At 31.5% G+C, this 15,646-nt stretch overlaps 1 protein-coding gene and 2 long non-coding RNA genes across 3 annotated transcripts; all 3 read left to right on the top strand.

The window, feature by feature from the left end:
- Window positions 821–2,584, top strand: LOC105170215 (transcription factor RAX2). Its single transcript, XM_011090887.2, has 3 exons — window positions 821–1,054; window positions 1,151–1,280; window positions 1,583–2,584. Exons 1-3 carry the CDS (start codon window positions 919–921, stop codon window positions 2,391–2,393), a joined length of 1,077 nt encoding a protein of 358 aa, XP_011089189.1. The 5' UTR covers window positions 821–918; the 3' UTR covers window positions 2,394–2,584.
- Window positions 10,362–11,648, top strand: LOC105169934. The gene is made up of 4 exons (XR_848465.2): window positions 10,362–10,609; window positions 10,896–10,940; window positions 11,393–11,470; window positions 11,543–11,648. It is a non-coding gene; the product is annotated as an uncharacterized LOC105169934 (long non-coding RNA).
- Window positions 11,812–15,646, top strand: LOC110012576. Its single transcript, XR_002287790.1, has 3 exons — window positions 11,812–11,955; window positions 12,072–12,182; window positions 15,459–15,646. It is a non-coding gene; the product is annotated as an uncharacterized LOC110012576 (long non-coding RNA).

Below are 15,646 nucleotides of genomic sequence, written 5' to 3'. Positions count from 1 at the left end.
AGCAAGAAGGATTATGCATGCCCTTGTGTGTTATTAATGGTCCTTACAATACATTGATCTATCGTTGTACAAAAAAATCAATGCCTAATCACATGGCAATCAACGTACAAACCAAGATATATATATACTTAACTCCACCTTAAATATGGTTCCAAATACGCATTGTGTGTGTGATAACGTTCAACCTTAAATATTAGGTCATAACGAATTGTGGTAAAATCTTGCATTAGTGCATAAAATGTTGACCTCTTGAACTTTACTTGTTCTATCAAAAATTCTAATTCAAACAAGTATTAGCTATATCCAAATAATTAATCAGTTTATATATATGTAATTGTTCATTTTTTCTAAATTGCATATCAGTTTTATGCATTTATCATTTGATTTGTTTAGTTTCTGAACAATTACTCAATTCAAGCTAAAAATTTCTCTATGTTATTGAGCTTAATTTCCACCAAGTAATTTCAATAATATTCCTTTCGTCGGGCTGTAATTTGTCAAATATACAGCATAAATGAATGGTAAAAGAAATAGTATCTTTGTCGACATTTTGCTGGCTAGCTAGGGGTAGGTGAGTGGGTTTGTGTCTATGTATCAAGTAAATTAAATACAAGGGAGAGATGGAAGGTTTCTTAATTTTCATCTAAAATTTTAGCAAAAGAACAAGAACTTAGACATGATTATTGATTAATCAAAACGTATAAGCCTATCTCTTTGACTTGTAGCCCCTCCTTGTACTAATGACTTTTTACTGTTTCTTAATTAATCCAAGTCTCTCAATAAAAAGCCCACAGCCACAACACAACCCCAGGTCAAATTACAGAGATAAAGTGAGACAAGTTCCTCAAGCAGCCAACACACAGATGCAGAAAATATAATACTCTCTAGAGAGAGAGAGTGGGAGAGAGAAAGAGAGAGATGGGGCGGGCTCCTTGCTGTGATAAGGCAAATGTGAAGAAGGGGCCATGGTCGCCTGAAGAAGATGCAAAACTTAAGGAGTTCATCGAGAAACATGGTACTGGTGGAAATTGGATTGCTCTTCCTCAAAAAGCTGGTAAGCATTTTTTCTAAAATTTCCCTGGAAAATCTGTGTGTTTTAAGGTATATATGCTGATATATATTATGGGGTTTCTTGAATATTTCATTTCAGGTCTGAGAAGATGTGGAAAGAGCTGCAGATTGAGGTGGCTGAATTATCTGAGGCCTAACATTAAGCATGGCGAATTTTCTGATGAAGAAGACAGAATCATTTGTACGCTGTACGCAAGCATTGGAAGCAGGTAGCAAGAATTTCCTTCCTGTCATGGAAACTTCCTTTTGTCCAAGATTTCTTGAATTTCAACTACCTGGAAATTGACAGAAGCCTCCTAAGTTCCAACCCAAAAAGGAAACAAAAAACATGTGGGAAAGAAAAGGGCTAACCACATCCATTGTCTGTTGGATACTTGTATGATGTATAAAATCATGTCGAGAAGGGTTCTATTCTTGGACGATTTTTATGAACATTCTCAGTCACATCTGTTCGTATAGTTGCCCAAAAACTTGTGGTAATGGAACATTTGCCTGTTATGAAAATGTGCAGGTGGTCAATCATAGCTTCTCAGTTACCAGGGAGGACAGACAACGATATCAAGAACTACTGGAACACGAAGCTGAAGAAGAAACTCATAGGAATAATCCCGTCAGGCCAGGGAAAATTTTCACAGCCGTTCCCAGGAAACCTTCAACCCCCACAAACATTACATCCTCATCAGTTCCCTCTATCAGGCCTATCTCAGTTGTACAACTCATTTTACAGTCATGCTGCTACAAATAAATCTCTCACCGGCCCCATTGAGCCCATTTCAGCCCCGCAAAGCTTTCTCTACTGCAACAATAACAATTATAACTTTCCATTCTTTACTAGTAGTCAATCTTCTAATTGTAATTATCAGGGAAACCAGGATCAGGGTTTGGTGGATTTGCAGTGTAATTATCCACTGAGAGAGAATATGCTCATGTTTGGGGGAAATGAAAACAGCTGTTCTTCATCTGACGGGAGCTGCAGCCAGATCAGCTATGGCGGCAAAGATCATGTGAAACAGGAAGAAATGGGAGGTTTCCAGGGTTTCATGATCTCAAATGGGCTGGATGGAAATCACAAGTTCATGCTTCACTGTGGGAAGATTAATCAGGTAGACGAAGATGATCACCATCATCATCATGGGGATCCATTGATGAGTTCGTTTCTTGATGATCATGATCAGAAGGCAAATGGCGTTGTACTGAAAAACAGTGAATTAGAGTATGATCTTGAGGAAGTTAAGCAGCTGATTAGTAGCGGTGGCGATAGCAATAATTTCTTGTACAATGATGAAAACAAGACGCATGAGAAGGGGATGTACTACTTCTGATTGGAAACTGAGTGTAAGTAAAGTAAGTACAATCTCAAAGATTTGAAGGGGCATGGCATTGTGGGAGTGGGGGTAAAAAGAGATTTGCAGTTTCTGGGATTTTGTGTTTTGATGGGAATTTGAACCGAAATATTTTTTCTTTTAATTGACAGTACGTACATAGTAATCAAATTGCTCTTTCCTTTGTGCAATTGTTATAGGAGCTCTGTCTTCTGTCTCACTTACCCTTCTTCATCACTTACCTTCTCTCTCATCTACCATTATTCTTCATTTACGAGGCAGATCCAGAAAAAGAAAAAAAAAAAAAAAAGTTTCTATCGGATATTCAATTTGTCCGATCTAAATTAATTATATAAAAAATATAATATATTTATTGTATGATTATTGTACAGTTAAAAAAAATTATCAAATACATAACAAATATATCACACTTACATAAAATTAATTTAATTCGATCAACTAATTTAGCCAAAAAAAATCCAAAAATATAATCCCAAACTCAGAAATCAATATATCCTCTCAAGGGAACTAAGAAGCAACAAATCATCTACAAAAAACCAGTGGGTTTGAATTTCCTTTTGAATTAATATTTTATGTAAATACTACTTCAAATTAATACAAATCTTTATTAATTCAGTTAATATCGATATTCGCTTCAAATATATATATATATATATTATATAAAGTTTGTAGGAAATTCTATATATGCTTTGTGTATAAATGAAATATATAGAACATAAAATAAAATATTAATTCACAATAAAAAAAATTGAACTAATTACTCACTTAGGATATTACTACATTGCTAGTTTATTGGTAAGACAATATTTTAACATATTTTGTTTTGGTAATTAAACATTAATTAATATTTTCTACATTGAAGTTGGAAAAGGAAAAAGTCGTTAAAACCTTCTTAATATTGGAGTTTTAAATTGTGATTAGAGACAGTAGCATTTCATTGGTTCTACAAAAACGGCCAAATTAAATTAAATTAATTAATTAATACTGCATGGGTTTAATTAATATGATTAGATGCTCCATCTCTATATATATAGCCTAGTGATGAGTACTCTTTTACTAATGAACAAGTCAGGACTGAGGCCTATCATGGAAAAAAGACTTAGCATTATAATAATTATAAAAAAGGACACAAAATTTTCAATTTGCATGCTGCCAAAACCACTGAAATGACAGAAAAACATAAAAAATCTTAGTCTTATTATCACGCACCAATATATATATATATATATATATATATAAATGCTGTACAGCAGGCATAGCTACTGTACGTGCATGTGAATTAAATTTTTTTAGGAAAAAATAAAAGTGGGACGACGTCGTCATGTATTATGGACGCCTATCACGGCACCTCAGAGTGTATATATGCATGGTCCCATTGATTTGATTGATTATTACTCATTGACTATGGTGTTTTTTTTTTTTAATATTGATTCAATATTTGTGAGAGGTCCCATTAGAGTTGACTCTTTGCTTAGCCCCATCAACTTAGGTAAGCTAAATATTTCAACCCCACAACCATCATTATATATTCATCAAATTTTTGGTTTCTTTCACTCACCATAAAGCTACCCTCTCATTTTTATTAGGGGTGGCAACGGGCGGGTTTTTGTGGAATTGAGACTTGCCTCATTAATTTTAAGGAGGACTTGGGATTCGTCCCCAACTCAGTTATTTTCAAATTTTGGCCCATCTCAGTATAAAATTTGCTGAGCGAGTCTAACTTAATTATTTTTACTTTTATTTTCATTATTGGAGAAAGGAGTTTAATGCAATTTACTTCCCTGTGATATTGCAAAGTGGGTAAATTACTTTCCTATAGAAAAAATAGCAATTTACTTCCTTATACTTTCTAAAATGAAGCAATTTACTCCCTATCTAGATGCATAAATTGATTCATTCTAAAAAATACAATGGAATAAATTGTTGTATTTTAAAAAATACATAAAAATAAATTGCTAATTATTTTTTTATGAAAAGATAAGTTGCACATGGGTAAGATACATTTTTCCCTTGAAGAAAGTAATCATCTCCTCACCCCAAAAAAAAAAATAAAATTGTAGCTACATTATTGCTTCAAAAAAAACTGTAACTCCATCACCATTTCAATAAATTAAGTAATTAATGAATTTATCAGAAAACCATGAAATAAATGATTATAAATTCACATATATTGATATAGAAAGACTTGCATACATCCATGTACAAAGAAGCATGGAATAAACACAAACCCCTTACTGATCAAACATCATACAATCATTAATTAATTAACCAATACTATAATATATGAACTTGGACAAATTAATATTCTAATCCAACCTTCAAATCAAATTAATTAATTACATATTGACTATAGACTTAATTAATATGCGACATAGAAAGCATATAGTTATCACACAACTATATATACTACCTTCCAAAACTTGCTAATTCATAGTATTAAATTTGACAGTGAAATATTAATTTGTCTTAATTCTAATTTATATTTACAGCTTCATTAGAGTTAAGATTGATCAAACTTTTACTGTTTGGGGAATTGATAGTTAAGACTTTAGCCATATGAGGCATCCTACAATTTCTATGCTCAAATCTTTGTCTTTTTCTCTATCAACCTAATTTTTTTGTCGCGCCCGACTGTAAGAAACATAACTGTTTAAGATTTTTTTTCTACTGTTATCTTCTTTTGTTATAAAATTCTTAATTTTAAAGAAGCAAAAAGCGTTTGAAATTTACAGTAAAGAAATATAATTTTTGCTCATAAGTAATCATTTTTTATCAAAAAATTATAACAAATATTAATTAAGGAAGTTGTATTTTACGACATACTATTTTGCTCTGAATGGATGAAATTGATTAGAATAGTGAGTGAATGTATGCAAGACTTGTAGGATGGATGTTGGTATTTATGTTGGATGCATGTAAGTCATAAGCTATGATGATGACTTATGTAGATGTATAGCAGAGGGGAGATATGAAGTGAGACAGCAGCAGCACATCCGATTGAAAGCGTAGAAATTTTCGCAGAGAATCCTAATTGGGAAACCACATACATGCATGCATGTCACATGACATCACCTCCAAAATTATTATACAATATCATCACATGTATGATGTCACTACATGCGCCATTCCTACTCTTTTTTTTGTTATTATTATTATCCTTCTACATATATTAATTAATTACTACCATAAAATAATTTCATAAGTACATACTCCCCTATATACATATATATATATATAAATATTACATGAATAATTTATTTTTCTGCGGAATCTCATTCATGCAAATTGCAAAAATCCAAATAATTAATAATTATATCATTATCTCAAAGCATGATCAATAGTTCATCGTAGTCTTTATTAATGAACATATTGAATAATACAGTGAAATAACAAATTAAACTTGTATAATAAATAAAATAAAAACTTACATTTATAGTAAATCTGAATCCAAATATATAGATAGATAGATAGTTTTAAAATTAATTTCAACCTTAAAAAATAATTAATAATTATGATGATAGAAAAGTGTTGGGGAGGTGGTGGTGTTGACGTACAGGAATGTCGTTTCTAGTGAGGAGCAATGGTCAAAAGTGAGTGGAGACAACTGACAATCCGACAACTGCGAAATCATAAAGAAAGAGAGTTTGGGGTTTCCCTTTTGGTTTATGTTTTCATTGCAAATTGAGTTAGATTCAACGTAAATAAATTATATGTTAAGTATAATAAATATAATTTATATTTATTATAATTGATTTGACTCAATTAGATTTTATTTATCAAAAATTTTCATAAATTGAATTGATGGGGCGTCAAAGGAGCAAGAGCTTACTTGCCCAAACACACAAGCATAAAATTTTGTTTTCTCCCAACCAACAGTTCACCTTTCATTCACCAATCACAAGAACTAAAAACAAATAAATAAACAACGACAAATAATAAGAAAAAGATATGTTGGAGGGAGATCTCATCCTTCCAATTGTTTATCACTCACATGAACATTTTTGTATTAACTGGACAGTACTGCTCCAGATTTTTCATACTGTTGACAGAAACAATAAAATCGAATCCCCACCTACCCCACATAATATTTTCATGGATTTAGTTAATTTTAATTAATTATTGTCTAATAAATGTATTTATAGAATAAATTTACATTTTACATGACAATAGCTTATTGATTATTCATAAACACGCTTAAAACTTTTTAAAATATTATATATTGATTAATTGAAGGAGAAAATAAATAAATAAATAAATTTCGCAGAGTAAACCAAGGGGATTACGTGAGAAATCAGGTAGGAGCAGGGTAGATATCTTTTCATGGATTAAGTTTAAAACAAAGCATACCAGCCCTGCTAGCCCATCAGCAAGGAGATCAGGCCCACAAACTTACTTTTTGTTTACTGAACTGGCAGCCTCAAGAAATGAGCCCATTTCAATCGGATAAATTATTTCACTATTATTATCACTTTAGTTCAAGTTTTTCCTTTTATTTCGTCCATAAATCATTAACGACTGAAGCATCAAAGTGCTAACCTTTGTTTTGTAGGGTTAGTTCATGTTGACCTTAGAATTTTTCTTTTAGATTCTTCACCTTGTGCTGTGGCAAAAAATTTGGTACTGATCATTGACACCGTCTGTGGGAACTTGAGCTTAAGATGCGAGAAATGACTAATTCAATAAATGGAGGTGATAATGGATCCTATTAGGGAAACTCTTCCCTACCTGCTGTAGTAGGTCCTACCATTTCACCTGCAAATACAACTGCAGGAGACGCTAATGCTCCCATTCCAAATCCAACCTTAGGAGCTACCAATGCTCCAGTTGCAGCTCTCGATCAAACAGCTGATCTGCTGCTACGAACCCTTTCTTCTGTGTGCAACTTCATTAATTCATCATGAAGACCATCAACTCAGCCCTCCACAGTTCTCAAGCGAGCGGAGCAGGACCTCCATCCCAGCTAGCAAGAGGTGGAACACCAGGAAGCCAAGGCGTTGACGAGCAGATTCCTGTCGGGCTCCCAGCGGGATCAATCCACGCCTCCTGACTTTTGCCAATAAGTAAGCAACCACCTTACATCCCCCTGGAATATGGGAATCACTGAAGAAAGAGATGGTAAGCTTAATCAGCAAGTGACAAAAGAGGTTTTATACATTTATTTGATAACATCAACCCTCATCCTCAAACTCTCACTTATTCTCTCGGTTTTTAAGTTGTTTTGAGCTTATATTTTGCAATTCACACGAATATTTATCACTCCCACATCATATTTCACTATGATTCTCACTTTAGTTCAAAATTTTCCTTTCATTTCTTCAATAAATCGTTACTGATTTAAATATTAGAGTGCTAACCTTTATTTTGTAAAGGAATTTTTCTTAAAGATCCTTCGACATTGTAGTATGGGAAAAAAATCTAATACACATCAACCATATTTAGTTATTGATTCTATTATCATATATATATATATACATATATAATCAAAGAGGGAAGGATCATGTTTGGTCAACCTATACTCAATATTTTCATTAGTTGATTATTGATTAATTCTTATTAGTTATTATATGATTTTAAAGAAAGTGAATGTCTTAAATTAGCAATTAATATTTTAATATTGTAAACATTCCATAAAAATACGCTAGATTGTAAAGAACAAATAATTAGGGGTTTAGATTTCTATAATTTTGCATCAAAATTGATAACCTTATTTAAATATTTCTCAATTTATCTCCCATTTTTCAAAACCCTAAATTGGGATTTCAAATTTTAGAACCTTATAAATAGGGGTCCTAAATTGGGATTTCAAATTTTAGAACCTTATAAATAGGGGTTAAATTGTGTTGAAAGACACCATGATTTGAACTTTTTATTTCTCTCTTTGTTTTTCTCTCTAAAATCGTGACCTCCTTTTCATTAATATTGATAGGTCGTTCATTGGATCATGTCTTTGCCATTTAAAATAATTTTCAAGTAAGAGCTATTCAAATATATGATTCATATAAATTTAATGAACAAATCAATTTCAAGACATTGTTTTTAAGGTGCTCTATCATTTCTAAATATTTTGTTTGTGTTTTTAGTTTTAATTATTCTATCTTTTAAAAAATACCTACGTCATTGTAGGCTTTTTTTAATTATGATGTGTTCATTCATATAAACTTTACTTAATATAATATTTTTTCACAAATTTTCTTTATGATGTAGTCTTATCATGCAATTTCCAAATTTGTAAGTTTTACTCTTTATTTCTGTTATAAAAATATAATATTGACACATACATTGGGTTTCTTCTTTTAATTTTGACATAGAGCTTCATATTTTTGTTTTGATAAATTATATTTTGTCATTTGAATTATACTCATTTTTATACTTTGACATATATATATTTTTTTTGTCGATTTGTAATCTCAACTTTGCGAAACTTGCACTTTACCATACATGATCCTTTTTTTGCTGATTTTTTTATCGAAAAAACATAACATGCTATCCATATGTGAAAAATATCACATCACATAATCCTTTAATACCACAATGAGCACTGTATGTAATGTTTTTTAACAAAAAACTTGATCGAAAGATAATTATAAATGCCAAAGTGCAAAATTTTGTAAAATTGAGAAGAAAAGTTGACACAAAAAAAATGTAGATGTCAAATTATATAAACGATTATAGTTTGGATGGTAAAATGTAACTTATCCCCTTTTCTTTTTTGTCGATCACAGTTTTTATTGAATTTGTAATTAATTAAAATAGTATGCATTTTTAACCATTTTATTACCTTTTAGTTGTTTAATATATAGGGTAAATTACAACGACCTTCCCTATGATTTGGTATAATTACAAATACCGCCTAGTTATTTGAAAATTACCAATACCCTATGAGTTTAACGGTTGTTTAACAATTAGTTTATTCAGTTAGTCTCTATCAGGTTCCCATCCACTTTTTGTGATGAACTGATCAAAATGCCCTTGTACATTAAAATTATAATTTTGTTTATTTATTTTATTGACTAAGTAAATAATTTTTTTTATAATCCTTTTTGTTTTTTAATTAAAAAAATACAGTAATGGAATAAATTATAATTTCATACCTCCATAAAAAAATTACATAATTTAATCAAACATCAGGGAGTATTTGTATTTTTCAAACATCAAGAGGGTATTCACAAATATGCCAAACCTTAATAAAGGTCGTTGTAATTTACCCTAATATATATTATTAATACACACGTCGATATACATATAATAGCTCATATCACTTTTATATTTAAATATTTACGATATGTTATGCTTAATCCTATATAATTTATTTGTTTCTCTTAAAACATAATTTTAATTGAAACTACTTTTGAATTATTATGATTTTATTAATGCATTTTATTTTTTTTAAATGTATATATATTTCAATCTTGCTTACACAACTTGTGTTAACTATATATATTTATCCTATATTCTGTGGGCATAAAATGAAATTTTCATTCTTATCATAATATTTTTAGACATAAAAATTATATATACTCATATATATTATGGGAAAATCATATATAATAAGAAGCATCAGTTTGTTGATCATACATTATTCATAAGATATGTACAGAGATATTTCTTTTTCTAGATTTTATGATATTTTGTTATATGTAATAAAATTTTCTCATTCATTAACAAGTTTAATTTTTATTTTTTTTGTGGGGAAAATATTTATATTATTTGGGTGCTTTTATTGATAAGTGACGTTGCATTATTCATAAGATATGTACAGAGATATTTCTTTTTCTAGATTTTATGATATTTTGTTATATGTAATAAAATTTTCTCATTCATTAACAAGTTTAATTTTTATTTTTTTTGTGGGGAAAATATTTATATTATTTGGGTGCTTTTATTGATAAGTGACGTTGCTTAATCTTCTTTATTTTTATAATGAATTCTTAAATGAGAGAGATGCCAGACTCCAGATTCCACACTCCAGAGTCTCTTCTTCTAGTCGTCTCTATTTCTTGTGGAGTTGACTCCTTCTTTTTCCCTTTCTTGTCTTCTTTTTGGTTTTTCTGGTCTTGTTTCTTGAAATCTTCGAGAGGGTTGGGTCGAGTTTCAGAAGAATGATCCGTTGCATGCGCAACCCTTGCGGTTTTAAGCACTTCTTTTCTTTAAGTTGTGCGTGAAGATTCCACCCTCACTTCTTGGAGTTTAGAGAGGTATTGTATTTTTATCCAATTTTTCTTGTTTCCAATTTTCTTGAATTTGGTTTGATTCTTGATATAGTATAGGAAATAAGTGAATCTTGGAGCACTACGAATTGATTGCTGAACATGTGAACTCTTCTCTTGGTCTGATGAATGTCCCGGTTCTTTTTTTTGTTTTTTGTTATTTTCTTGTATGAACCGATTCTTTTTCCCTTTCTTGTTCTTTTTTTACTGTCTTGTTTCTTGAGGACACGTTGAATCTTGAAAAGTCCACTAATGCAGTTCTTTTGCCTACCAGATTGTTGTAGTGCTCATTTTGGTTGGATCTTCAAGCATTCTGGAGGTTTGTGTTCCTAATTTACCTGTTGTTATTTTTGTTTCAAGTGTGTTGAGTGTCTCTAGATGCAGAGAGAAAAGCGACATGCTTTTGAAAATTTTGGTGTCAGACATCATTTTGGACACGATTTTGTTCATTGTCAAGCTTATTTAACTTCACCGGATTTTTCCTTTTAAAAAATGTTGATTGTCATTTTCGTGTTGAATTTCTCCATTTCACTTTCCTGTTTGTATGTAGGTGTCTTTCTCTGTTACTTTCATCTTTGGTTGAAGAAATGTGTACAGTGACCAAATTGTTGTGAATTAAATATGACATTGTTAGTGGTTGTGGATTTTTCAGAAGAAAAGTAGATGTCTCTAAAGAAGATCATGTTGGTTTATATTTGTTTGTTCCCTTCCTGATATCAAGCTTTTATTTTGTATCTTTCTTGTATCATGACCTGCTGTTGGTTCTTGCAGGGTCATTGGGCCTGAAATGCCGTCTGCTGAGTTACTTGCCGCAGCAGCCAAACTAACAGAAGCAGAAGCTGAATTACGGTATAGTGCACAACTTATCCTTATTAATTCTATAAGAATGCATGTGAATATTTAACTGAAAATAATTCACAGAGAAGCTGAGCTGGACGGAGACACTGAATTATTTATAGGACCCCCTCCTCCTGCTGTGGTCACGGAAGCTGAATCTGCCAATGAAGCAGAACGTTTCGAGGAGGTTCCGCTCCTTTCTCTTTCTTGATAACTCTGTGATATCCCTAGATATGCAATTTTCTTTTCCAGTCTTTGTCCCAAAATCATGTAGACTTCCCAATTTCTCAAATGCTGCCATTTCAAAAAGAAAGAAGTTATTGTCTTCTCTTACGGTCGAAGAGCTTGAATGGATTATAAGCTCTAAGTCTTTTTTTTTTCTAGTGGGTGCCTTATCAAAAATAAAACCGTGAGGATCATGAAGCCATAGTTATTTGAAAATTACCAATACCCTCAGAGTTTAACAAAAATATGTCTCCTGAAAACATGAAAAAAAGGTATCCATTTTCAGGTTTTCTCCACTCAAATAATCGGCATTCATCTTTTCCTAGACTGCGCCTTGTATCTGTTCCTGTGTTTTGACATGTGCGCATATAATTTTTCTATATGGAAGGTATTGGAAGTTGTCGCTGATGGTTCACCCAACAAATGCTCTCACCCTCAAGCTCACCAAGCATTTGTTAAGTTGAACAAAGCATTTAAGGATTTACAGGATCCTGATAAGGTGAGTGTTAGGACATTTTCTTGCTCTGTTTCGAAGTTTGAAATGTTTCCTGCTTGTTGCCATACTAATAAATGGATTGATTCGTATTCTGGACGATTCAGACTGTGGCGAAGAGATATACTTCACATAATAAATATTCCTCTGTGTTACATCTGTGACTTGTCTGAATATCTGGTGAAGAAAATTGTCAGTAGTCATAGAGTTAAAGAATTTATGCTTTTCACTTCACAATTTACAAAGATTTCAGCACGGGAAAATTTCATATGACAGAAGCTAGCTTTTGTCGTCTTTGCTAGTCCTAAAATCTTTAATATTAAATAAGGAAATAAAACAGGAGACTAGTTACTAATTATTAGTTGGATTAATTATGAGAATCAGAGCTGGTTTGAACTGAAATAAAGGTTCTTGAATAATCCATCAGCATGGTTTAACTTTTGTCCTTAGTGAATATGGTTATGTCAACTTTACATGGAAACGAAATGTGAGAACCTCTCTTGTTTCATTGGAATTGTATGTTCACCTCCTTTTGGAGCCATAGTAACCTTTGTTTTCCTACTATTATCTATATTACCAATCAGGTTCGCCATTCTCCTATTTTAATATATATGGTTTCAAAGTAATGTAAGTGCCATTCGACCACTCTCTTTTACTTCTATTTTAGCTTGAGTTTAATAATCTTCTTAAATCATTAGAAGCTTGCAAATTGATCAGCAATATTCTTTTCTTAAGTGCATTTCGGAGAGGTTTCTTGAATTTGAAGTATTTTCGCTGTTTCTTATGTCTGCATAGAAAGTTTCTTCTTTATGATGTATCATTGGTATATTGGTTATGCGCTTCCACTGGACTATTCTATGAGCTACGGTTTGAGTCACAGGTTTACACTGTGGCACCCAAAGATTTTCCCTGTACTTTTCTCATATCCTAGTTTCTTTCACAATTCTGTCCTAATGCATATTACAGGATATGGAGGCAATATCTGATTTTGTTTGCCCATAACACATATAGCATATAATTATGAAATGGTATCAATTTACTTGAGAAATCATTTTTCAGTTCTATGTATAACAAGCATTTTATTTTGATATATTGATAAGCGAGCATTTATAATATCAAATTATGTGATTAGTGTAGGTGATCTATACTCGTTATTGGAAGATCGAGGGCCTGGGGCTTGAATTTGGTTTGTCAAAATTTGTGCGAACTAAAGTAATCTCATATTCTTATGAATTGTGTGGAATTCAAAAGGGTTAAGTAGAAATTTGAACGCTCGACCGAAACACACATTGACTGTTACTATGATGCATTTTAACAACATTTAGAGCCTGATGGTAACCGTTGTATCTATGGTTTCCTCTCGACTTGTTTTTCTATCAGAAAAGTAATCCATGTTCCTTTCCGTTCCACTCTGTTGATTTTTCTCCCACATTTGAAAATCAAGAGATGTTGAATCCATTGTGTTTTACAATTTGTAAACTTCAAAACCTAAAGCCCTGTTGTGATTTCTGTGAAGTGTCCTCGTTATCACCATTGTAATTTGGAAGAAACAAGAATATGAATTTTTTATGCTGCTAAGAATCTGAAGGATGCATGTGTAGTGTTGAATGCCAATATGAAGAACATAACTTCATTCTTTTTGCAGATTTAGTCTTGGTTTATTAATTTTGTTGGATTCTCTTCATGGGCTTGCTTTAGAATTTTTTGATGTTGTTTATCTATCATTTTGTATGGATGTGCAGAAAATCATGGTGTCATGTTCTTGACATCTTCATGTTTGCAGGTTTATCGTAGAAAAAATTGTTAGAAATTCTTTACTATACAGTCATAAACTATTTATTTGTGAACTTTGATAATGGAACCCTATGCCAAAATATAGGATTGTCTACATGCCACTTTTATTATTATTTTTTTAATGGGATTTGATAACTCTTTCTTCAATATTATATAATTCTTAAGTTTGAGGAATGATTTTCAAGGAACATACAGTTTTGGCAAATTGATAATCTTAGACATGGAAAGTACTATGATTTTTGTATTTAGAAAATTGTTCACAATTTGTTTTTCTTATTAAATGCTTTCTTTTATAAAACCTTTACTTACCACAAGTTTTTCAGTTCTTTCTTTCTCTTGTTAATTCAACAAGTTTTTCACTTGCACATGCATTGAGTTGCTTATGAATTAATATTCTTTTGATGAACTTTTTCCTTCTCAAATCAGCTTGTGGTGCACAAATTTTTTTATCCAAATAATTCTTAGTATTTTATTTTTTGGATAAATGTTTCAGAACACCTGAAAAAGCCCAATTCATTTTTGTTTTGATGACAAAATGATTTTTATAATTTTCAACGGAAGAGTTTTTATAATTTTCAAAAGAGCGCTTTAGCGGACCTTCTCACTATTGAATTGATGAATTTCATACGTTTTGGTGATTGATTCAAATGTTTTTGAAGTTGTCCAAAACACTTTTGAAAAGATGTGTGTTAATTATGATAATTGTATCTATTTGTATTCGAGAAAATAAATGAATCAAATTTGCATGTAGACAATCGTTAATATTTTAGTATCAGATGTTCTATTAATGAAGTTCATAAATAAACTTAGTTGTGTTTTGTATAATAATGTTTTTCCGACAAACTTTATTATGATACACCTGCAAAAATCGGATGTGCATGGCATGACAAAATATGGTGGTCTGTAAAATTCATACAAAATTTTAGATATATGACATAGAAAAGTTTTGAAAAGCAATCCTTGAAACGAAACCCACGCATTGAATAAATTGAGAATAAATTTGCGAAAAGGTTGGAGAACTGTTCTCCAATTTAGGCATTCTTAACTATTCTGCATCCGTCGTATTCTTGGAGGCTTAAAAAATTTATGTACTTGTTCTTTTCAAATTAGAGTAGTGAGAACGTGGAGCTTTTATGGAAATTATAACAGACTTTTGGTTTGAAGTGTACAAAGAGGAATACAATGGTCTTTCAACTTTTTGGATTTTCAAACATGAGAAAAATTGACAGAGAGGAATTGTATAGGAACATAGAATATCTTCTAAGATAGAAGAAGAGGGAGAGAGAGAAATGGATCAATACATAGGTTGCAATTTGGTTCTAAATGATGGTAAGGTGCATTATCTTAGCCCGTGTGTTGGTAACGAGGTTATTTAGGCAAGCACACATGGCAAATCAATGACAGACTTAGGGTCGCTCAAGCTTTAATAAACGAGTATAGACCGATTGCTGCTCATGTTCTGATTCTTTTTCTTTTTGTCGTTTTCAGGCTGCCATTAAATTGAAGTTGAAGATGCCTCAACACAAGAGAAGAAGGTTTCATCATGTGAGACATTTGCCGCTATCTAATGTAAAGATACTTGGTTGTAAAGTAGAATACTTTGTGCAAGGGAGCTTTGTATACTTTGTTGTAAATTATCCAAAGAAATGAAAATTTTCTTCCAAGAGAAAGAAAAA

This window comes from Sesamum indicum, linkage group LG9 (assembly GCF_000512975.1).
Source record: "Sesamum indicum cultivar Zhongzhi No. 13 linkage group LG9, S_indicum_v1.0, whole genome shotgun sequence".
Lineage (NCBI taxonomy): Eukaryota > Viridiplantae > Streptophyta > Magnoliopsida > Lamiales > Pedaliaceae > Sesamum > Sesamum indicum.
The sequence above is the reverse complement of the archived record's forward strand: the minus strand, read 5'-3'. Positions and strand labels throughout refer to the sequence as shown.